Source organism: Cervus canadensis, chromosome 8 (assembly GCF_019320065.1).
Source record: "Cervus canadensis isolate Bull #8, Minnesota chromosome 8, ASM1932006v1, whole genome shotgun sequence".
Taxonomy (NCBI): Eukaryota; Metazoa; Chordata; class Mammalia; order Artiodactyla; family Cervidae; genus Cervus; species Cervus canadensis.
The window spans coordinates 27,059,647-27,085,378 of NC_057393.1; the positions used below are offsets into that span (position 1 = coordinate 27,059,647).

General features: G+C 37.5%; 1 protein-coding gene across 5 annotated transcripts in view; it reads left to right on the forward strand.

The window, feature by feature from the left end:
• NT5C2 (5'-nucleotidase, cytosolic II) overlaps positions 1-25,732 on the forward strand; it is a 97,998-nt gene that overhangs the window by 69,103 nt on the left and 3,163 nt on the right. For 2 of the 5 annotated variants that reach the window (XM_043475536.1, XM_043475538.1), the window contains 12 exons: positions 11,852-11,969; positions 13,227-13,322; positions 13,653-13,676; positions 17,276-17,367; positions 17,501-17,558; positions 18,568-18,661; positions 19,251-19,304; positions 21,245-21,328; positions 22,326-22,367; positions 23,535-23,642; positions 23,907-23,973; positions 24,658-24,828. In XM_043475536.1, coding sequence (XP_043331471.1) covers positions 11,852-11,969; positions 13,227-13,322; positions 13,653-13,676; positions 17,276-17,367; positions 17,501-17,558; positions 18,568-18,661; positions 19,251-19,304; positions 21,245-21,328; positions 22,326-22,367; positions 23,535-23,642; positions 23,907-23,973; positions 24,658-24,828 — 1,008 coding nt within the window. Of the gene's footprint in view, positions 1-8,031; positions 8,081-11,851; positions 11,970-13,226; positions 13,323-13,652; positions 13,677-17,275; positions 17,368-17,500; positions 17,559-17,725; positions 17,865-18,567; positions 18,662-19,250; positions 19,305-21,244; positions 21,329-22,325; positions 22,368-23,534; positions 23,643-23,906; positions 23,974-24,657; positions 24,829-25,732 lie in introns of those variants that run through there. The other 3 variants (XM_043475540.1, XM_043475537.1, XM_043475539.1) reach the window with 3 other exon arrangements.

Consider the following 25,732-nt stretch of genomic DNA (forward strand, 5'->3'; position numbering starts at 1 on the left):
CGTGTCTGACTCTTCGTGAGTTTATGGACTGTAGCCTGCCAGGCTCTTCTGTCCATGGAATTCTCCAGGCAAAAATACTGGAATGGGCTTCCATGACCTTCTACAGGGGATCTTCCTGACCCAGGGATCAAACCCTGGCCTTCCTCTTTGTGGGCAGATTCTTTACTGTTTGAGCTACCCAGGAAGCCCTTGATATTTGTGTACATTTATGCTGTTTAAATGTTCTGTTAAAGATCAGTTTAAAAAGTTTCTCATCTAATAATAGTTAACTCAATTGGGGTAGAATAAATTAGGGAGGGTAGATGAAACAAGAATACAAAATAGTGATAATCGTTAAAGCTTGGGTGATGGGTTTAAAGTAGTTCATTTAATTTTCTCTCTACTTTTATGTATGATTAAAAAATATCCTTAATAAAGTTAAATTTAAAAATCAGGTGGAAGAAACTGGCAAAATACCAACAAAGTGACTTTATATTTAAAACAGTCTTTAAATTTAAAGGTCTTTTTCAGTCCTTTCATTTCTATTTGAGAATGTGATCTTTTTTTTTTTTAATTTGTTTTTATTAGTTGGAGGCTAATTACTTTACAATATTGTAGTGGGTTTTGTCATACATTGACATGAATCAGCCATGGATTTACATGTATTCCCCATCCTGATTCCCCCTCCCACCTCTCTCTCTACCCAATCCCTCTGAGTCTTCCCAGTGCACCAGGCCCGAGCACTTGTCTCATGCATCCAACCTGGGCTGGCGATCTGTTTCACTATAGATAATATACATGTTTCGATGCTGTTCTCTCGAAACATCCCACCCTCGCCTTCTCCCACAGAGTCCAAAAGTCTGTTCTGTACATCTGTGTCTCTTTTTCTGTTTTGCATATAGGGTTATCATTACCATCTTTCTAAATTCCATATATATATATGTTAGAATATGATCTTTATTGGAGCTCCTCTTGCTGCTTTTTTCTTAAACTTCAGACTTTCTTACACTACCTCCCTCAGGAAATGAAATACTATTTCTCCAGCCAAGCATACTTTTGAGGTGGTGTCTGTATGTTAGGAAAGAATTAAAAAAGAAATACTATTTAATACTCCAGTGCATTTTCTTCTTGTGGATTAAAGTTCTTTGTATTAATTGAGATATATACTCTGAAAACTATGATTTTTAGATATAGATTTATATTACATGTGTTAAGTTTATACATTACTTCTCTTATTGTTTAAAGTCGTGTCCAACTCTTTTTCGACCCTGTGGACTGTAACCCACCAGACGCCTCTGTCCATGGGATTTCCCAGGCAAGAATATTGGAGTGGGTTGCCACTTCCTTCTCTTCCCGACCCAGGGATCAAACCTGCGTCTCCTGCATTGGGAGGTGGATTCTTCACCACTGAGCCACCAGGGAAGCCCACATTACTTTTAAGCAGCCCTTTTGTAGATAGATAGATATCAGTAAATATATATCTGTGACTACACGTCATTTCCAAGCTTTGATTGATTTCCTTTTTGTCATTTCTATATCCCAGTAGAGTTTTCACTAATTTTATAAATTCATCTCTGAATTGCAGTATTATGTGGTTTGTTCCTAGATCATTCAGTTCAGCTGCTCAGTTATGTCCAACTCTTTGCGACCCTATGGACCAATTCCCTAGATCATTAGGGAATTGAAAAGATTGCTTATTAAAACCCAATTTCATCTCTATATTACATAGTGTAAAAATTCATTTTCAGTGTTCATGGCCTTTGTTTTCCATTGCCAAGCATAAAGACATTCAAATGTAAGTCAGATTTTTCTGTGTGAATAAACATCATGTAATACTTGCTGCATCAGTAAAATTACTAAAATGAATTTTTAAAAAAATCACATGCCATTTTCAACATGGAGAAATTTGTTTTTAAAGTATTCCTAACATAACAGCTCTCTTTGATGCATTATCTCTTTTCTGCTTACACATTCTCTGAATGTTTCCTTTATCATAGGGATAATGACCACTGAGAATAGGACAAATGATAACAGAGTTAAGCTGGGTAGGGAAGATTTAGGTTAAACCTTATAGATAAAACCTGCTGGGTCAGGGAACTCTGAAAGTTGGTTACCTAGGCAGACCATGACATGACTGTTTCTTTCAATTAATGGGAACATTTGTTTGATTTCACAGTCATGTGAAGGAATCAGATTCAGATAATTACAGTTGTTATGACATAATTGTTCAGTATTGTGGTGGGGGACCAAATCAAGTGACTACACTAAGTCAGTTCAGTTCAGTCACTCAGTTGTGTCCGACTCTTTGTGACCCCATGAATCGCAGCACGCCAAGCCTCCCTGTCCATCACCAACTTCCGGAGTTTACTCAAACTCATGTCCATCGAGTCGCTGATGCCATCCAGCCATCTCATCCTCTGTCGTCCCCTTCTCCTCCTGCCCCCAAACCCTCCCAGCATCAGGGTCTTTTCCAATGAGTCAGCTCTTCGCATGAGGTGGTCACAGTATTGGAGTTTCAGCATCAGCCCTTCCAATGAACACCCAGGACTGACCTCCTTTAGGATGGACTGGTTGAATCTCCTTGCAGTCCAAGGGACTCTCAAGAGTCTTCTCCAACACCACAGTTCAAAAGCATCAATTCTTTGGCGCTCAGCTTTCTTCACAGTCCAACTCTCACATCCATACATGACCACTGGAAAAACCATAGCCTTGACTAGATGGACCTTTGTTGGCAAAGTAATGTCTCTGCTTTTTAATATGCTATCTAGGTTGGTCATAACTTTCCTTCCAAAGAGTAAGCATCTTTGAATTTCATGCCTGCAGTCACCATCTGCAGTGATTTTGGAGCCCAAAAAAATAAAGTCTGACACTGTTTCCACTGTTTCCCCATCTATTTCCCATGAAGTGATGGGACCAGATGCCATGATTGTAGTTTTCTGATTGTTGAGCTTTAAGCCAACTTTTTCAGTCTCCTCTTTCACTTTCATCAAGAGGCTTTTTATAGTTCCTCTTCACTTTCTGCCATAAGGGTGATGTTATCTGCATATCTGAGGTTATTAATATTTCTCCCAGCAATCTTGATTCCAGCTTGTGCTTCTTCCAGCCCGACGTTTCTCATAATGTACTCTGTATATAAGTTAAATAAGCAGGGTGACTTGACTTACTCTTTTCCCTATTTGGAACCAGTCTGTTGTTCCATGTCCAATTCTAACTGTTGCTTCCTGACTTGCATATAGGTTTCTCAAGAGGCAGGTCAGGTGGTCTGGTAGTCCCATCTCTTTCAGCATTTTCCACAGTTTATTGTGATCCACACAGTCCAAGGCTTTGGCATAGTCAATAAAGCAGAAATAGATGTTTTTCTGGAACTCCCTTGCTTTTTCTATGATCCAGCGGATGCTGGCAATTTGATCTCTGGTTCCTCTGCCTTTTCTAAAACCAGCTTGAACATCTGGAAGTTCACGGTTCATGTATTGCTGAAGCCTGGCTAGGAGAATTTTAAGCATTACTTTACTAGCATGTGAGATGAGTGCAATTGTGTGGTAGTTTGAGCATTCCTTGGGATTGCCTTTCTTTGGGATTGAAATGAAAACTGACCTTTTCCAGTCCTGTGGCCACTGCTGTTTTCCAAATTTGCTGGCATATTGAGTGCAGCACTTTCTTTTTTTTTTTTTTTTTATTAGTTGGAAGCTAATTACTTCACAACATTTCAGTGGGTTTTGTCATACATTGATATGAATCAGCCATAGATTTACACGTATTCCCCATCCCGATCCCCCCTCCCACCTCCCTCTCCACCCGATTCCTCTGGGTCTTCCCAGTGCACCAGGCCCGAGCACTTGTCTCATGCATCCCACCTGGGCTGGTGACCTGTTTCACCGTAGATAATATACATGCTGTTCTTTCGAAACATCCCACCCTCACCTTCTCCCACAGAGTTCAAAAGTCTGTTCTGTACTTCTGTGTCTCTTTTTCTGTTTTGCATATAGGGTTATCGTTACCATCTTTCTAAATTCCATATATATGTGTTAGTATGCTGTAATGTTCTTTATCTTTCTGGCTTACTTCACTCTGTATAATGGGCTCCAGTTTCATCCATCTCATTAGAACTGATTCACATGAATTCTTTTTAACGGCTGAGTAATATTCCATGGTGTATATGTACCAGAGCTTCCTTATCCATTCATCTGCTGATGGGCATCTAGGTTGCTTCCATGTCCTGGCTATTATAAACAGTGTGAGTGCAGCACTTTCATAGCATCGTCTTTTAGGATTTGAAATAGCTCAACTGGAATTCCATCACCTCCACTAACTTTGTTCGTAGTGATGCTTCCTAAGGCCCATTTGACTTCACATTCCAGGAGGTTTGGCTCTAGGTGAGTGATCACACCATCGTGATCACCCTGGGTCGTGAAGATCTTTTTTGTACAGTTCTTCTGTGTGTTCTTGCCACCTCTTCTTAATAGCTTCTGCTTCTGTTAGGTCCATACCATTTCTGTCCTTTATCGAACCCATCTTTGCATGAAATGTTCCCTTGGTATCTCTGATTTTCTTGAAGAGATCTCTAGTCTTTCCCATTCTGTTGTTTTCCTCTATTTCTTTGCATTGATCGCTGAGGAAGGCTTTCTTATCTCTCCTTGTTATTCTTTGGAACTCTGCATTCAGATGGGAATATCTTTCCTTTTCTCCTTTGCTTTTCGCTTCTCTTCCTTTCACAGCTATTTGTAAGGCCTCCTCAGACAGCCATTTTGCATTTTTGCATCTCTTTTCAATGGGGATGGTCTTGATCCCTGTCTCCTGTACAATGTCAGGAACCTCCATCCATAGTTCATCAGGCACTCTGTCTATCAGATCTAGTCCCTTAAATCTATTTCTCACTTTCACTGTATAATCATAAGGGATTTGATTTACAGGCTTCCCTGGTGGCTCAGATGGTAAAGCGTCTGCCTGCAATGCGGGAGACCTGGGTTCAATCCCTGTGTTGGAAAGATCCCCTGGAGAAGGAAATTGCAACCCACTCCAGTACTCTTGCCTGGAAAATCCCACGGATGGAGGAGCCTGATAGGCTGCAGTCCATGTGGTCACAAAGAGTCGGACACGACTGAGTGACTACAGTAAAGATTCCTTTATTTTCTAAGTTTTTTTTAATCCACCCCTCAATTTTTCCTGTGGCTTAGATGGTAAAGAATCCACCTGCAGTGCAGGAGACCTGGGTTCGATCCCTGGGTTGGGAAGATCCCCTGGAGAAGGGGATCTTAGCCAACCCACTCCAGTATTCTGGCCTCGAGAATTCCATGGACTGTATAGTCCATGGGATTGCAAAGAGTCAGACACCACTGAGTGACTTTCACTCCGTTTTTCCTGAGATGAGTAGAACAACATTATCTAGGATATTCTGTGGTTGTTGAAGAATGAATTTATTTCCACCTGGATTTCCAATTCATTAAGTAGCTAAGTTCTACTTCTTTAAGACTCTTTGAAGAGGGGAATTCTCTGGTGGTCCAGTGATTAGGACTCAGCTTTCACTGCCAAGGGCCGATTCACAAGTTCAGTCCCTCATCAGGAAAGTAAGATCCCTCAAGCTGTGTGGTACGGCCAAAAAAAAAAAAACAGACGACGACTCTTTGAAAAGGACAGTCGAAACATTCCAGTTAGATGAGAGAACTTATGTGGAAGTATCTGATCTAAAGTGTACACTGGAGGTTGCACCCCAGTGGCCCATGGGCACAACTGAAACCACAGACCATCGTTTGGCTCAAGTAAAGTTTGTTGGTTTTCTCAGTTGAGTCCGTAGCTAAAAATTGGCAGATTCCAAGTAAAAATCTAGGCTGGTTGTTATCACATAAAGGGCAGCATTTAACTTTCATTCCCACAGGGAAGTCAGCTATAGCCGACAGCTCCTTCACCCTTTATGCCAAGACCTACACCAACACTTAGATCATTTTGCACATTAATTGACTTGCCTGACCCTGACAGAGGTGTTTGAAACATGTTATGTGAGTCTCAGAAAGTTTGGTAAATTTTGTAGTACCTTGAGATACTGGTTATAAAAATGGATTATCCATATAAGCCTGAGTAAATCACACGTTTTTTTTTTTAAGAAGACTTCCTGGACTGGGCTGATTGGCCCCGTTTCTGTCCTGTACCTCCTTAGTCACATTGTGTTGTAGATCTTCTAAAATTTATTATAAAAATCTAATTGTGGTACACTGTGATCTCCTTCAGGCCTAAGATTATGAATTATTTTGTTTTCTGTTTTCAGCATCTAATACCTGTATACAGTAGACATACAGATGTCTGTTACATTCTTCTAACTTCAAGTACAAGCATTTGAGTGTGATGATCTATTCTTACTTGAGGGAAAAATTATATACTAGCTGTTTCTCTCTTTTTTAAAAAAATTAACAAGCATCTTTGGTTAAAGAGGGTGTTTAAAGTTATTATTTCAAAAAATGCCAGTTTTTCTGTTTTAAAATGAAAAAAATAGTCTAAATACACATTCCTACTAAGCATATAGGTTCTCAGAGGGGAAATTTTGAGTTAGGTAATTTTTTTCATTTTATTTTAAAATAAATATTCTTTTAATTTCTTAATGACTTTTTAAATAAATCTTTTAATTACCATTTAATTTTGCATTGGCAATGAATTAAGATTGACAGTCTTTCAGACTCTGCTTGTTCACTTACTTACATATCTAGCCATGTTGGAGTTGGTTTTATTTTGTATTACTGAAAGTGTTGAATGGTACCTAGATTTTGGATTTTAGGTACTTTAAAATTGAGGTAGTTTTTAGAATTTTTCATTTTTTAAAGATCATTTTTGATCTCATAGGTTAGAGAGAAAATTTTTGACTGTCTATGATAGTGTGTTGGGGTTTTCAAATAGTTGTGAAAAATAGAAAAGGCCCTCTGGTATTTGTTTATATGAGAATGGATAGATTTAATTTAAAGTTTCCTTAATGAAAATGTGAATTATTACCTTTCCTAGTTAGCTCAGAGAACCAAGATCATGTAGCCTAAATAAAGAATGTTGATGTTGATCACATTTATAGCATAAAAGCAAATAACTGTTCTTGAGTGGTTGTGTTGGATTTTTGCTTTTCATAGTATGATTAGTAGTATTCATTTCTCCTAGTTGTAATAGTTTTAGAAATTTTCAACATTGTATTTGGTCATTTTGCTCTTCCAATTAGTACCATCTCCCTTTCACAAAAAATACAGAAGTTGGAGGAATCTAAATATATGTTTTCAAAAACCTAAATGTCTCTAGGGAAAACACCCTATAACTTAAACATAATTCATATCCTAAATTTATCAATATCTTTAAAAGATTTATGTATCTTCAAGTCAGTTATTTTACTAGACTAGGTAGTTTCTTTAACTTTTAAAAAATAGAGTAATACGACTCCATTTACCAAGGGCAAATATCCATTCACAGAATCAAAAAAAATTTCCCTTCTGTTCCATATTTGGACATCTAGTTAGATCTTTAATAGGGAAAGTTGGTTCTTACCTGTATCAAGATTACAAATTTAGGTGCTGGAAGGGTAGAAAAGTGGGTTGTTAGGTACAAGCGGACTTTGTTTAAATGAGCACTTAAAAGTGAGATGAGACTGCTCTGGTTTATTCTTGTATTCTTTATTAGTCTGTTTCACCTGCTGTAGTTCAATTTTAAACTCTGTTTACCAGTTGCATTCAGTTTTTGTCATATAAACCTGGAATGTGGCAGAAAAAATAAACTAAGACAAAAGAAATTTATTTTTCTGTTTGTCTTTTGACTTAACATTTCAGGATCAGGCTTGTATTCTAGGCTTAGGGTATAAGAAAAGTTAAATAATGTATAATACTTAAGCTTATCTTCAATACTCTTGTTATGGCTAATTAGATGAATTTTAGTGATGGTCAGAGGCTTCTAAATAGGAGGCAGTAACTCCTATTAATACCAGTTTCCAAATGGTATCTCTCTGTTCCAGCCCATCACAACAGTGTTAAAACCAGTTTTTGTTTTTGTTTTGTTTTGTTGCTTTGTTTTGTTTTTTAACAGGAGAGCCAGTGTGACTCCTTCAAGACTGGAGTGACACACTCCGCGTCTGCGTCTGCCTCATGTGAGTTCTCATTTTGGCAGCAGCATTCCGCTAGGCTGGAACCTCTGTCGAGGTGTGCCCTTCCTTTTTTCTAAAATCTCCAAACTATCACACACTGTGTCTTGGTGGCAAAGGTAAAAAGTGCATGAGAGTCCCAGACTTCCCTGCAGAAAGTTTTCGGCTCATCCAAAGGGACTGTCTCCTCTAATACAGACTGTATCTTGTATGAACAAAATCTACTCAAAACAGAGCCCACAGCTTTCATCCCCACAGCGGGCAGTTGATACTTCTGGAAGACCTGTTTTTCTCTCTCTCACAGATTATGGAGTAAAGAATATCTTCAAATGCTCTCAGTAGCTTCAGCTCTCAAAGCTTTGGTTGTTCTCTTTATAGTCTGGTTACATAACCTGAGAACACTGTGTGCTGCCCTGGTGCCTGAAGCAGGCCTCTTTTTTGGACTCTGGCCCTTAAAATAACCTCTTCCTTTGTCTCTGGATATTGGATAGGCCTGAGGACCTTCTTGAAGAAGAAATAAGCAGTGCATGTGTAAGGCTATGTTTACGCCTGAAGTTATTGGCTGTGTTTTGGAAAGTCAGTTATAAGAACTGAGTTTGAAGCTGTGCATCGTTTACTTGCCAGTTGTGCCAGAGGAATTGAAATTAGACCCTTTGCAGCTGTAGAGGCATATAGAGCTGTAAGTCTGAGGTGATACATATGGTTACCCACAGATGTCAAGGCTGGCTTTGAAGTGCCTGGTTGACTGAAAAAGGAATTTTGCTTTTTATTTATTTATTCATTTGAGCCATGATATGTAGGCTTCAAGAGTAGTCATTTTTGCCACCAGGTCAGAACAGATTGTAATTATCCTCAGGGGACGCTTAGAACCAAACATCTAGATTCATGCTCTGTGCAGCTGCAGTTCTGCTTCTCCAGCCCTGGTTGTAGTGTATAGTTCTCTAGCAGATGATTTAATGACCTGGGAGTTCGTGTTACTGAAATGATTATCCAGGAAGCTTATGAGAAAATGTCAATAGCTTGTAGGTCTTACTGATTAACATAGAGCTTAGTGAAATAGATGGTGTTGTCAGAGTGGAACTTGGACTCTCTTTGCTAAATCCATTCCCATCTGTGAATAGAACAGTTTATTTTGGACTAGCTGAAAGAAACTGGAGGGAGAGTAGTGTATTTCAACACCCAAGCCTAAACTTTGATGGCCTGCACAATCTAGAAATTCATTTTTAATAGTGGCACTATATACCGCCATGAGAAGCTTTGGATGAGACTCAGGAAAACCTAAATTCTGGCTTCAACTGATGTTTGTACTTGTCGTGCAACTTTAAAAGCAATTGGGGAAAACTGTATTTTTTGGAAGCATCCTAAACTCATTGAGAGAAAGGAAGTATGAAGTATTTACTTCAGTAGGTAGAGTTTCTAGACAATCATTTGGAAGTTCTGCCCTGGAATAAACGCAAACATGACAGGAGTATAGTGTTTATTTTCTGCTGTTCTATTCCTTATGATGGCAGAATGGGAAATTGTGTTCTCTAGCCTCCCACATTTTTTTTTTCACTAAAAACTCTCAATAAATTGATTTGGGTTTCAGTCCAAATTGTCTCATAGAAATAGATTTTAATGAATATTACTTACTTCATCACTTCTCTAACTAGGGAAAATTGTTCATTTAGAGGTAATCAGTGGGGATGATTAACTTTTGTTTCTGTCTCCCATTCTTAAGGTATATCCAGCAGATTATCTTTATGAAAATTTAATAATTGAAAACATTTTATATGGGCTAAATCCTATGAGAATAAGTATCAGTGGATTATCCAAATGACTTTGCTATACAGGAATTTTGTTCCATTAAATAAAATGTTGTTTGAAATAAGTGGGGCTTTGTTAGGATTGAGAAGTAATCTTTGTTTTGTGAAAGTCTTGTTAAAATGAAATTTACTTTCAGTTGAGGCGTAAGCTCGAGGGGTGAGATATTATTTTATATTCTCAAAATAATTCAAATTGACATCAATGGATACCATGCTTTCCTAGTTTTTATGATAATACACCGGCTCTTGTTCTGTTTGCATGTATATATACATAGCACTTCCTTTACAATAGTGTGCATCTTCCATGCCTGAGGATTTAAAAAGTTTTGGGGGAGAGGGATGGGTGAGGATGGTGCTGAAATTGAGAGGAGGAGAAAAATATAGCCAGTTTTGAAAATGTTAGCCAGAGTTAGCTTAGGCATGAAATCATCATTCCACAGAAGAAATGAGAGCTTCTTTTGGCATTTTTCTGGTGAGCTGAGACTTAAGCATCTCCTAAAGGACTTTAAAATTTGTAGGCTTTTTAATATGACAAATGTTTATTGAAGGATTTTGAAAGCTCACCTTGTTTTTAAAAATTTCAATTTAAAAAGGATAGATAAATAATATTAACATATTACAAGTTTTAAAGGTACAGAAGAAGGTATACGAAAGCCTCCTTTCCTCTCCTATCTCTTAGCTACTCAGCTCCCATCTGGAGGCAACCAGTATTACCGTTTTATGTATTTCCAGAAATATTCTAAAGGATTGTTTTCGGAAAGGGAAAGTTGAATCATACTCATTAAAATATTAGCTCTAACTTGGATAGGCAGACTAATTACAATGAAGAGTCCATTTGAGCCATAGGCTATGTGTTAATTGTAGATAGAACTATAATAATAGTTTCATTATTATGAAACATAAGAATAGGATGTTTGGGGGAGTTTTTTTGGCATCATTTGGCAGTTAGCAAGATCACAGGTGTTTTTTATTTTTAAGTTTTTAATATGGCTTACCTGCTCCTAGAAAACTGATGGAAGAATGTCTACCTACATCCTTTATTTTGGAAGAAACCCGTTTAAAGGAGCAACATTTTCTTTATACTGAACTGTGATGATTCTGAAAAGGTTTTTCATTATAGAAAACTTCAGACATACATTATATTTGAGAGAAACCCCCATATTCCAAAATCTATTTTACTTCACCTGTAAAAAACTCATTGTTCTCTGGCAGATAAGGAGGTATATATATAACATTATATATTCGTGCACTTATTCATTCTTCCATAATCAGGTCTAATAAAATGAGTTATAATTCTTCAGTGTCTGATTCCCAATTCATATCCAGACTTCCCTGTCTTAGGCATGTCTTTTTATGGTAGTTTTAGCACTAATAATTTGTAAAATGCAATTTTGATGGCTATGACATTGTTAGGACTGATAAAAGAAAACACGTAAATCCTAACAAATAGAATTATGCTGGTTGGAGCTTAAGGCAATTCCTAAGCCAGATAGTAATTCTAAAAATAGACTAGTCTTTTTTTTTAAAAATAGTTTTGAAGAATTCCTATACCAGTCATTCACATCAGTGAGGACTTCAACTTATATAGACCTCTCTCTCTAGTTTTATATTAATTATATTCCCATGGTTAATACCACAGCTGTGCCTATTACATTCCCCGCCTCCCAACTTTAGATTGTGGGCCTAAGAGAATAAAAAGGAAAAAAATGATTGGATTAGGTTTCCTAAGAATGAAGAAGCCTGGAATGCCTGATAATTCATCTTGTTGCTGCTACTCCTATCATAACATGACCTGTTTCCACGGACTAACAGTTGAGTTCTGCGATTACTTGAGGCAGTACAAAACATGAAGTTTGAAGGAAAAGAAGAAAAATGGCAAATTTAGTAGGAGAGAGGAATTGGGAAAGTTGAAATTCACTCTGCCTTCTGTTTTAATTGGCTGTGTTTTAATGAGAACCTCCTCTTTGTGCAGTGTACAAGTCCCCGGAGTATGAGTCCCTTGGCTTTGAGCTTACCGTGGAGAGATTGGTTTCTATTGGCTATCCTCAAGAGCTTCTCAGCTTCGCATATGACTCTACATTCCCTACCAGGTAATTTTTCAAGTTTATTTTTGGATTAAAACCCATCCTTTTGTCCCCCAAATTAATAATTCCAAATGTGTCCCTAACCAATGCCATCCCCCAGACAAACAAACAAAAAGATGCAACAAAACATCAAAAGGTCTTTGGGGCTTTTTGGTTGGTTTTCTGAAATTACCATGAACCTTTAATGTACACCATATCTTTTGTGTTCCTGATTTGAACTTTGAACTTAATTCATTGCTATTAAAGAAGATCCATTTATGAGAAGGGGTCTCCCTGATGGCTCAGTGGTAAAGAATCCGCCTGCCAATGCAGGAAACTCGGGTTCCATCCCTGGGTTGGGAAGATCCTCTGTAGAAGGAAATGGCAACCCACTCAAAGTATTCTTGCCTGAAAACCTCATGAGCAGATGAGCCTGGTGGGCTACAGTCCATGGGGTTGCAAAAGAGTTGGACTCGGTAACTAAACAACAACAACAAATTTATGAGAAGAGGGATTATTAAAACTGATGGTCAGTAATTGCAGATGCTCCTCTCTTACACTGTTGGGAGTTTTGCTAATATATTTTGTTCTGCTAATATATTTAACTGGGTAATCAGGAGCCTTCTTGGCAGTTTCCATTTCTGGATTTGATAAGAAAGATTTGAGGTTAACACGAGGCTTATTTTGAGATGCCATCATATGTATCCCATGTGTGCTTAGCTGCTCAGTCGTGTCTGACTCTTTGCAACCCCATGGACTGTAGCCCGCCAGGCTCACAATATTTCTCACAAAAGTCCTGGGGTGAGATACGACGGACTGGACAGGCGGGCTTGGGAAGGATTCTTCACTTCTCACTGGGCAGCAGAATGCACTTCCATCCGACGGGAACCGCAGACCACCTCAGGTGGCGCGAGAAATGTCTAATAGAGGGAAATAGAAGCCAACTCAGTTGTCTAAGAGAATAAAAAGAAGCTCTGTTTTAGAACAGAACCAGCTGTATTCAGAGAAATTTTTGTTTACACCTTGTTTGATTAAGCTCTCTCACACAAAACAATTGTGATTATTCATCTGGACAGAGTTAAGTATTTGTTAGTTGCTCTGGGATTCGTTTTTAAGATTTTATTCACTCACTTTACCCTCTAGGGTTGTATTTTTGGGTACATACATGAGCCACCATAAAACTTGAATAAGGTGAAGGTTGGTTTGTGGTGATTGAGTAAATACTACATTAGATCCTTGCCTTTATTACTTTGTGTGATTGGTGATATCTTCATTTTCCCATAGGGGACTAGTATTTGATACACTGTATGGAAATCTTTTGAAAGTTGATGCCTATGGAAACCTCTTGGTCTGTGCACATGGATTTAACTTCATAAGGGGGTGAGTACAAAGAACCTTTAACCTCTTTCTAGTGTTTTTATAGTCAAACAATGTGAAGATGACATTATCTTCCCCAGTATAATATACTTTCTTATTTCCTCATTATTAAAGAGCAATTCCTTTACATAAGAATACTTAACAATTATTTTTTAGACAGCTAGGACCCAAACTGATGTATAAATATAGTTAGCAGTTACATTTTGTTTAAATTAAGTGCCTTCTAAAATTATATAGCATCCAACAAAGCTAATCTTGAAACTTGCCAAAAAACTGTAGTGGCTTTGACTTATTTGAAATTCTAAGATTTTTATTTTCTCCTTTTTAATACAGTTCTCAGGTAGCTGCTCAGAAGAGGTATGTACATAAAGTACTTTGAAAAATTTAAAACTACAGTAATGTAAATGACTAAGATTTTTAACAGCTAATACATTATTTTTATATTCTAATGTATACCTTCAGGTATTTGATCATGTGGTTAAATTTTTTTAAACACGGGGTTAAAATGAATACAGAGTGATACTATTTGAAACAAATAAGGATAAGTTTTATTTTCATAATTAGCATATTTCCACTATTCTTACCTAATTTGAACTCTCCACCCTAGTAATAAACAGCAGATAAAATTTAGTGTCTAGTATCTTTTTTGAAACATCTCAAATTTTTTCTTTAAAAATCACAATACCCCAGTTTGACAATTTCTGTAATTGTGGCTTTACAATTATACGTTTTCTCTACTATTATACCACTTAATTTACCACTGACACTATTAGGGTCAGAACAACTCTTAAAACCAATATGGGTTAAGTATCAGTCTATTATTTATTTTCATAGCAAAGTAGTAAAAACTACACACAGTCTACATTGAAATTTGTTAAATAAACAATGTCTTTTTGGTAAATACTTTTTTGTGATAAGAGACACTAACTGAAACTGTACCAGAGTTTCCTTTAAATCTGAGGTAACCGCCATGCCCTATTTGGAATTGAATCATCTGTTAAGTCTTCAGCTGGCATTACACAGACTCAGTGATTTCCAGGTATACACTAGGAGAACAGTATGAAATAAATACCCTACTTGACACATCTGATTAGACCAGTAGTTATATCTACCTTTCTTTCACCATTTCTTTCTGAGGGATTTGTTCAAGTTCATGAATATCAAAAGGTGGAATTTAGAAGGTGAAGTGACTGCAGATAGTACTAGAAACCCAGACTCTTTATGTATGGATATTGTCACTATAATTCAGAATCCCAATAATGATGAACCAAGGTTCTATTTATGAATTCCTGAAGAGGGATTTTTGTGTTATTGGGTGGGAGATAGAGAAGAGAAGAAAAGAAAGAGAAGCAGTTCCATATGTTAGAATTACAATTAGATTTACTAACTCGAGATCTATAGACCTCCTTTCTTCCCCCCAAAGAAGCCAATAAAGTTTCCAAATAGTTTCTTTGGAAATATATTTAATATTGTTTCAGAAATAAATCATTTATGTGTTACCTGCAGAATCATTCAAACAGTACTTAGCACTGTACAGTCTTTAGAAAGCCCACGGAGAAGGCCAGAATGAAGATGGAGGGCAACGGAGATAATTATTGAAATATAGTGGTAAACAAAGTTGGAAGAAAAATTACGGCTCCACCAAGCATCACCTTAAATGCCTTGCCTGTGAGTTGGAACCTCTTTTCAGGCAATAGTTAAAGGCTTTTAAAGTTTTAGGTTAGAATAATGTTGAGATCAAATCTTTATTCTGTGGGTCACAGATAGTTAGCAATACTGAACTCTGTTTTCTTCCTAAGTCTAGCATCCCTTCTTTTATAATATATTACCTCTCCATGAGTCAGTTTTTACTTTAAATGTATACTAGCATGACTTGACACTTAAACAAAATGTAATTGCTAACTGTATTTATAAGTCAGTTTGGGTTCTAATTGCATAATGATTAACTTTCCTTATGTAAAGGAATTACTCTTAAATGATGAAGGGAATAGGGAAAGATATTCAAGAGGACAATGTCATCTTACTAAACCTGACTGAGGAAAGTATATCATTACTGTTTCTTTCTGCTTTAATTTTCATTACAGAAAATCTTGGAAGGCTAGAAGATATGATATTCCACAAAGTTATTCTTCATTGGGAACTCTTGTTTCAGAATGCTGGCTAGGACAGGGAACTAATGTGATTCTATATTCCTAAGTAGAGTTTATGACATTTGTAGTTAACAAACATTACCCAAGTTATCCTGAGTATGAAATTTAAATTTGGTGTCCTTTATTTAAATTAGTTAATCTTCATATATTCATTGTGAGGACTGTTCATTTTTGTATTTTCGTTTTTCTCCTTTTTATTTTCTCTGTAATAATTAATACTATCTCCTTCCTCTTCTTGCAGTGTTTCATTTCACTCTTCAAGGTTCATGCATCTTTTAACAATTTCTGTTTGTTTCACTGGCTTTTTCTTTTAAACTCTGAATGTCCTCTGTGAACCTTGACACAGTCTTCTCTTCTTTCTCTACACTCTTAAGTGGCCTCTTCTGCTCTAATAGTCTACCTGACTGCCTCTGTTAACCTGTGTGTAGATGATCCCAGCAACCTCTCTAATTTGAATCTCTGTTTTAAGTTCTTGACCTTTGTTTCTAATTGCCTATAAAAATGTTTACTTTTAGATTAACATATCCAAAATAAAATTCCTCTTGTATTTTATCTAGTTTTTATGTTTCAGTTAATATTACCACCACCCTCTCAGAGACACCTTAGTGTGAGAATTATCATCTTCGGCTCCATGTCCCTCGTCTACCACATCTGTTCAATTGCCTGTTCTTTTTACCTTGGCAATCCCTCCTGAGTAATTCTTCTCTTTAATTTCCTTTGCGCCCACTCTAGGACATGCCCATGCCCCTCATACTTTCAACTGGACCCCTGCAGGAACCCCTAACTGATTTCCCAGGCCTCTGTGTCTGTGTCAGTCAGTTCTTCAATTTAGCCACTCAGTCATGTGCAACTCTTTGCAACCCCATGGACTGGGGTTAGTTCTTGCTGTATAATAAATGACTTCAAAACTTAGTGGCTTAAACCAGTAGCCATTTGATTTAGCTTAAAATTCTGAGTCAGCTGAGCAATTCTGCGATGGAGAATGGCCTCATGCACATGTCTGACAGTGGGCAGCCTCTTGGCGGGGGCACCTCATTTCTGCATGGGGCCTTTTACTCTCCAGCAGGAGTACACTGGCCCTAATGCACAAGTGTTTTCCAAGTCTTCTTGGATCCCATTTTCTGTTACTCAAGCCTGTATTCAAGGATAGAGAGAGAGAGACTGTGCCTCTTAGTTGGAGGAACTGCAGAGTCACACTACTAAGGGATAGGAAAGATTTGTAGCCGTTTTTTGCAACACATCACATTTCTTTTTCCATTGTATCCTAATACTCCTACTAATTTAATACTTTTACAATTTAGCTCAGATGAAAAATATATAAAAACAATAGCATGATTGCCTCAATTCATCTTTCTAGCTTTATATTTCTGTTCCCCTTTCTCTACTTGAATTTGACTAGTTTCTGGATTGGGCTGTTTAACTTTTAAGAATCAGCTCATATGCCATGACTTTCATGGATTTTTCCTAGATTTTCCTCTCTACATTCCGTTTTCTCTACCCATTAAGTTGAAATGGTCTCTCTCCCCTTCCTCTGTTTTGTTATAGCTCTTTGCACCTTTCTTGTGGCAGTTCTGTTTTGGACCTTCACAATTGTCTGTGTGTGCGACTCCCTCCCTTAGCCAGACTGAGAATGTTTTAGGGGCTGAAACAGTGAGTGAGCCTCTTCATTTTCAGAGTTTCCCATGTGTATTATTTGGAACCCCACCTTGCATATAGCTACCAAAATATTTGAATTAATTTTTAAATGATGAATACGTCTCAGAGTTATATTGTTTTTGAATGTCGGTTAATTTTTTTTTCTTTCAGACCAGAAACTAGAGAGCAGTATCCAAATAAATTTATTCAACGAGATGACACTGAAAGATTTTACATTCTGAACACACTATTCAACCTACCAGGTAGACTCATTCTATGCTTACATATACTGATGTCTCCCCTTCTTTCCGTGATCATTTGTCTTTGCTCAAGGGAGAGAAACAGATTTTAGTTATCTCACTTATAGCTTATGAATATCTATTCTTCATTTTTCAGAGACCTACCTGTTGGCCTGCCTAGTAGATTTTTTTACTAATTGTCCCAGATATACCAGGTATGTGTGTACTATAATTTTCTTTTTCCAATTGATTTTTTAAAATTAATGTACAGGGTTTTAGAGAACTGGCCATTGTAGGTCTTTTCTGCTTTTCTGAAGTGAATTTAGTGCTAGTGAGAGATGCCACAGTGCCAGCCTGAGAGATGGGACAGCACCAGCAGCTCCATGCAGGCCCTCACCTCCCACACGGCCCTCTCCTTGCCAGTGTGCTGCAGCCATGTTTGGAAGGGACCACTTCTGATTGGCTTCTCCTGGGAATGAAGACGGCCAGCAGAGGTGCTAATTGTGACAACTGAGTGGGAGGTTTGTGTGATGATTATCTGTCCAAGCAGAATTGCACTAAAACCCCCCAACTCATTTCACAGCAGCTACCCAGGAGCCATTCAGGGATAGTAATTTCGTTTCATTCCCAGGCCCAGCAAGATTTGATTGAGGAAGATACTGTTTATCCTCCTTCAAGTAAAAATGTGCTTAAGTCTTGAAAAAGATATCCTTTCCTTTCTAGGGGGAATTGTTAAGTTCGGCCATATGTGCCAGAGTTTGCTAACTTCTTATCCTCTTTAGGCCTTACCCACTTCAAGGCACTAAATTTGGTTGAGCACTAAGTCACTAAGATAAATTAAAAATAGACCATACCTTAGAAACAGTGTCAGAAAAGTCAGGGTGGCGAGAACCTAAATTACCAATTTTAAATGTTTCTTTGATGGGAACCTGTTTCTTACAAGGGATGAATAAAACAACCTGTTATTTTTGGAACTAGCCTTTTAGCCTCCATCATACTCTTCTACCATTTTGTATCTGTTCACAGTTACTATATTCCATTGAACACTGTAGTCATCTCTGATGGTCAGAATGGATTTTCATTAGGGAGTGATTATTTTCCGAATTAGCCACACAGCCTTTATTATGTGACAAAGGAACCTTTGGGTCCCCTGGGCAGTGTTTGGTATTCCCTTTATTTACCCTCCTTTGGATTCCCTGTCATGTTCTTTCCATCTTTCTGTAGCTGCGAAACAGGATTTAAAGATGGGGACCTCTTCATGTCTTACCGGAGTATGTTCCAGGATGTAAGAGACGCAGTTGACTGGGTTCATTACAAGGTACCTTGGAGCTGCTTCTTCACCTGCTTACTGCCTGGCATGTGTCTTTTATGGTCTGACATTAACTTTCCAAGTGCAAACAGGGCAGAGTTTTTCACCTGTTAAAAAAGGGGGATTTGCCTCTAGTGATAGCTCTCTAGAATACTTTTGTCCTTGTCTTTGGCTGTCTGGCTTGCAGAGGTAATGCTGGTCTTTCCTCAGTTGTGGTGCTTGGCTTCTAGATTTTATTTCAATTTGCATTTTCCAGACTTACTAGAAGAGATTTTAGTGTTAGGGTTATACTTACCATATCCTTTCAGGATGCTTATGGTTCATTTGTTTTTTCCAAATACCTCCTCCTTGGCTGATAACATTAACTGATTAATAATATTATATTTACATTTATTATAAATTGTGCTGAATTAAATATGAAATGCCTTTTGATTTCTATGTTAAATACATTTTGGAGGCAGAGTTGCCGCAAATCACATCTGCCATTTTAATTTTGGAAATATTTAAGAAATGCATTTAAGCTAATAGTAGACACAGTTTTTATAATAAACTTAAAAATTGATTTTGTTCTTTTCTTGCTTTCTTTTTCTTTCTTTAGGGTTCCCTTAAGGAAAAAACAGTTGAAAATCTTGAGAAGTATGTAGTTAAAGATGTAAGTAGTAAAGGGAAAAGTAGATCTGCATGATAGTTTGCTTTACCTATTAGGGAAATTAGCAAGCTTATTTATAATGAAATGGACAAGAGAAGATATTTCTTTGTCCTGGCACTTTAACACATGCCAAGTATAATCACCAAGCATTCTTAGCTGGAGCATGAGGTTTGTTTTTCCTGTTTTTTATTAGGCAAAGAGGACCAGTATTTCATTTATCCTTCTAGCTCTAATTATAGTAATAGCAGCTAGAGTGGTTACTGTGTACATATCACTGTGCTAAGTGTTTACATTCATTATCCCATTTAACCTTCCATAAAACCCTGAGTTAGTTTTTCTTACCTCTGCTTTAGAGGTGAAGAAACTGGGGACTCAGGATAAAGTAACTTGCCCAAGTTCATACAGTTAGTAAGTAGAAAGCCAAAAGTCACACCTCAGTGTACTCTGAATCATAACCGTGGTGCTAGATCATCTTAAAAAATGTACACGTGTGACTGTTATTTAAATTGTCTTTAACGTATCAACTGGGAATAATGAGGAAAGCTTTAAAATACTTCAAAAGACGTTAGTGGTAAACATAATAAAAATTTTAAATGTCTACAGTTAATAGCATTGTGTCAATTTCTTAGTTTTGATCATTGTACTGGGGTTAAGATGTTAATAATAAGGGAAGCTGGATGACGAATACATGGGAACCCTCTGTACTATTTTTACAACTTTTCTGTTAAGTCTGAAATTATTTCAGAATAAAAAATACACAGACACACACACACAGAGCACTGAGATGAGATAACTTCTTCCTTTCTTATGGAGTAAAAGTAGTAGATGCAATTATTCCCTCAAAGTTCTTTGGTAAAGATGTCTTATTTCCAGACTTTGTACCTCCTATCTCCCATCCAACTCCCACGTCCATGATTGTTGTTTCAAGAAAGAACATTGAGGGGTTCAGGAGAGGTGCAAGAGGATTTGAGTGAAGGGACCTATTCACTGTGAGAGAAGGAAAGGCTGTTTTCTTTCTGGTCACATCAGGAGTCAGAATTTCCTCGTGTAGCTACAGATGAGTCCGGGCACTTTCAAGTTGCATTCTATACACATCATGCCATTTCTGCAAGGTATTTCATAAAATGAAAGTGTACACACTGAGACCATATCTAATACTCTCCATAGAGTATTTAGCTGATCTCTAAAATTGGCTTCTCCTAATCTATAACACAGTTAATTCACTTACTTTAAGAGATTACAAGGTAATTTAAACTCTTTCCTGAGATAGACATAAAGAAGAGGTTAGAGTTATGTTTTTAATAGGCATATAATTATATATTTTATATGTCTATTATAGTCTATTATATATACCATATATATTCTACATATATAATAATTCATGCACAATGACAGTGTGGTCTTCTAAATGCAAAATTCTGAAACCAACCAACCCTCCCTTAAAGGGCATCACCTGTTCTGTTTCAGTAGACAAAAAAAAGTCCTGTATCTGACCACTCCACAGTGTAAGTGAATATATATATATATATATTCACTCTCACAGGAACCATATATATATATATATATTTGGTGATACATTTCAGTATAAACTGTGTGTTGAATTTTGAATCTTTTCCTGGCCTAGTGATATGCCCTCTGATACTCCCGAGATGCTGGGCAGCAGCAGTGAGCAGTAGCTCCTAGTCAGCCAAGAGATCACAAGGGTAAACAACTGATACATCCATTCTGCTTTTTACTTTAAGTACAGTGTTCTATAAGTTACAGTAGACTTTGTGTTAGATGATTTTGCCCAACTGTAGGCTAATGTATGTTCTCAGCACATTTTAGGTAGACTAGCCGGGCTGCCATGCTCAGTGTATTATCGGGACATAACCCCATCACATGTGGAAGAAGATCTGTGTTTGTGTTTTGCTGTTCCACTCATCATCATCATTACATTTCAGGGAAAACTGCCTTTGCTTCTGAGCCGGATGAAGGAAGTAGGAAAAGTATTTCTTGCCACCAACAGTGACTATAAATATACAGATGTAAGTGCTTAATATATTTCTTTATACAAAGGAATTATATTGGACTAAAGAACTATGAATATAAAAGAAGGTAGTTTATTAAGTGAGAGTAGTTTTTTGCCATTTCATTTTGAAAGCAGAATGAGAAAAGAAAAAATAAATGGCACACCTCAAAGTGGTTCTCAAATTTTTATGACTATTTCTTTGGACGATTTTTCCTGATTATAATTGGCTACTTAACGGTTTTCATTTTGGGGGTGATTTAAAACATTTGTGCTGATTACAGTGTCTTCTGTGTCTGTGTGTGTCATTCTACAACTTGAAAAGTCACACCTTTTATTACATGCGTAATACGTTCCCTCCCTGCTGCTGGGAGCCAGACAGCAATAGATGGTAAAAAGATGTTTTGACTCTTAGCCATCAAAATTTACTACCTCTTAAAATTTTTGCCATGATTAAAGCATATAGAAAAGCTGATTTAATTCCTTAACCTCATGTTACTTTCGCTAAGCTGGTTACAAGTTCATAGTCCTAGCAAGCTTAGTGCTCGCTAACCCTCTTTATGTAAAATGCTGATTTAGAAATCTGGTGATTTGGAATAAGTTGGCTTGATTGTCCTGGGAACAGTAGTAAGAGGGCCACGGTGTGTTATTTCCATGTGAGTCATCAGTTTTCTCTACACCCTTATCGCAGATACCCCTTCCCTCCAAATATGTGTTCCAGTCCACTCAGAGAACTTGATAGGAATATATGGATGAATCTGTATAAAAATATCTCCTAGAAGAACCCTGTGTTCTACTGAGAATGTCAGAAGCTTGCATTTGTTTGCTGTGATGAAGCATTAATTTCTATCTTCAACTCCCATGATTTCATAAACTTTAGAGGAAACAAGAATGTAATGAATCTTGTATTGAAAAAGACATGTCTTATAAACAGCTTGTGTGTGCTTTACTTAGGTGTCCTATATTCTCTTGCAGAAATAGTAAATGGATCTTATGTTGGATTTTCTTTTTTCCAGAAAATTATGACTTACCTGTTTGATTTCCCACATGGCCCCAAGGTACTCTCTGTAATATAACAGACTGTTGATTTAGTAATAATGAATGCATTTAATATTCTGGAATATTGAGCGTAAGGAATTGGTCAGGAGCCATCCAGAAATCTTCATTAATATTAGAAGTAATGCAGGAGCTAGTATAATTTAAAGTTGCTAGCAATTTGAAAACTTGGTAGACAGAAATGAGAGATTCGTGTGGTATTTAGTAGGATGGGATGAGAATTTTATGCCCAAGAAGTTTTATACAGAATTGCTAAATTTGTGTGGCAAAAAGGAATTTTCAGGTTGAAGGAGATAATCTTATTAAAAGAAACAGAAAATGTATATATTCTTAACAACTGCTATATTCTGCTGTTAGTAATTGCTGAGTTTTGTGTCAAAAGAACAGCTAACTTTGATACTTAGCAGAGAAGTCGTCATTCCTTCTGTATGGTCTTAGATTTAATGAATACTAATCACAATTTAGGGGGCTTCCCTGGTGGCTCAAATGGTAAAAAATGTGCCTGTGATGCAAGAGACCCAGGTTTAGTCACTAGGTTTCTCTGAATAAATGTTAGTTAATGACTTTTGAGATCACCCAAAAGCACAGTATTTCATGCTCTTTGTCTTGATCTTAAAAGGTTAAAAGCCATGGTTCCAGTTCAAGATGAAGTAATGTTGATGGGCATACCTTCCACATTAGTGCTGATTAGCCTGCAGCATGAGCCAAAGACCAGTGTATACCTGGAACCACCATTCTGAAAGCATAACCCGTAAAATTTGCTAATGATAGTTCTGTGTTAGCTATATACTTCAGTTCAGATGCTAAACTGCCTCTTTCTTAGTCCGTCTCTTACATATTTGTCTTTTTGCATCTCTCCTTAGTCCCTTTGAGCCTCTTCAGCCCATTTTTAGAGTATGAGCACACTTTTTTATACATTAAATTGCTTGAAATAAATTAGTAAGGTGAAACAATTTAAAATACAGAGATTATTAGAGTCATTGTTTATATTTTCACTTTGCCTGCTTTCAAAAGGATGTGCCTTATAATAAGCCACAGTATGTTTTTCACAGTGGCATTTTCTGGTTTTACTTAGTATTTATATACTGCTTTCATCCGACTTGAGATGAAACAGAAGTGCTTTTAGATTAGGAGTGATGTTTTGGCTTTTGCTGTTTCTTCCTTATCAGCCTGGGAGCTCTCATCGACCGTGGCAGTCCTACTTTGACCTGATCTTGGTGGATGCACGGAAACCACTGTTCTTTGGAGAAGGCACAGTACTTCGTCAGGTGGATACTGTAAGTTGAGAGGATGGTCTGTCCATGAGCAATTATCCTTCATGTTCCTCCTTCCCTCTCTCCTATTCTTTCCCCAGGAAACAGGTATTTTTAACTTATTAGCCTTATCTCCTCTTTTGAAGTTAGAGTTTTGGTCTCAATTAATATAGCTGAATAATTCAAATGAATATAATTCAAAAGTGAGATTGATTTGGCTGCCTAGCCAAGTAGCATTTTTGGTGGAGATTGTGATAACTTTACAAAATCCAAATTCTTTTCTCACAGAAAACTGGCAAGCTGAAAATTGGTACCTACACGGGCCCCTTACAGCATGGCATCGTCTACTCTGGGGGTGAGTCACGCACTTTCCTTTATGTAAGTCTGTGCTTGAATCTCACTGTGAAAGCTTTGGTGTCCTCCTGACACCATGCTTCTTATGTTCTTTAGTATTCTAAAAATAGCGTCTTCTGAAGGTAAACACTTCAGTCACCTACTAAAGAGTTGGGAGGATGGGTTTGAGAAGTTGTCAGCATGTCCTAATGAATCTTTGATTTTCACTAAAAGGACCAGTTTTTCCTGTCCTCCTCCTCTGCATATTTGAGGCATTTTCTCAGTGTTGGAATCACATGGATGGTTCCCAAGACCTCAAGGGGGTTTTAGGAGTCTCTACAGACATAGATGCATATTTTATTGGAATGAGCAGCAGTTGAACAAAGCCAACCTAATGGCAGACCTGTGAGGAGAAATGGTAGTGGTGCTTTGGAGGGTTATGGTCCCTCAAGCTGAGACGTGGTTTTGTTGCTCTTGGATTTGGGGATCGAGAGCTCTGGTCAGCACAGTGGAGCTAAAGGCCTTGTCATAGAGGCAGTAAAAAGAATGATGAAAAAAGACAATGGTGAGTCTTTGACTTAAGAAAGGTGAGCCCTTTTTCCGGTCTATTCCTCACATACTTAAAAGAATAAAATTAATCTATATACTATTTAATGGTTATGGTACTTGGAATGCTGGTTTTTATTTTCTCATTGCATTGTTTCAGGTTCATCTGATACAATTTGTGATCTGTTGGGAGCCAAGGGCAAAGACATTTTGTATATTGGAGATCACATTTTTGGGGACATTTTAAAATCAAAGAAACGGCAAGGGTGGCGAACTTTCTTGGTGATTCCTGAACTCGCACAGGAACTGCATGTCTGGACCGATAAGAGTTGTAAGGAACCATTGTTCTTACTTTATAAATCTTTTCTATTGCTAGTTTATATCTTAATGGCTAGCTATGAATCAGTCCTCATTGATGAACCATTATTTTGTATGCAGGGAGTCAGAGGCGGGTCCTAATAGTTGAGCACCTCCTTCTCATATAGGCACATATTTCACACAAGTCCAGAATTTGGAGAGGTTATCTTGTTTTCCCTTTTTCTTGAATTCTTTTAAAATATAGAATGTTACTGCTCTGAAAACTCAGCCCCGCCTCAGGTAGTAACCCTGGCTCTACCACTTAATATCTTCATGCCCTCAGGCAGATGCTGAGACACCCTGTGCCTTAGTATCCTCAGATGTGAAAATGAAGATAATACCTACTGTCATAAAGTTGCTGGGACTTAACTGAGGCAGTGTGTTTATAAAGGAGATAGAAGTACAACCTTTTTCAACTGAGACTCCTCTTTTGAACTGCAAAACAAAGATGATTTGATATGACTCTCAGTTCTCTCACAGATGGTAGATCAAGAATATTTGTTATATACAGTGGATGCGCCACTGCTTAATTCTCTTTGGGGAACCCAGGCTAAGAAAGGCTGGAACGCTTACAACATATTTGGCTGTTGCTACTGCTTGTAGTTCTTGGTGGGACTTTCTGGCTAGCCATGGCAACCCACTCCAGTATTCTTGCTTGGAAAATCCCATGAACAGAGGAAGCTGGCAGGCTACAATCCACGGGGTCACAAAGATTCGGACATGACTGAGTGACTCTCACTCACTAACAACTAACTTCAGAAATTTAGTTGATTTAGTTCTGTTTTCTGAACTTGTGACTCATTCTTTTATCCAAAAGTGAAACTGTTAACACTTGCTTTGCTGACATACCCGAGATGGGGTATGAATTGGCACTTACT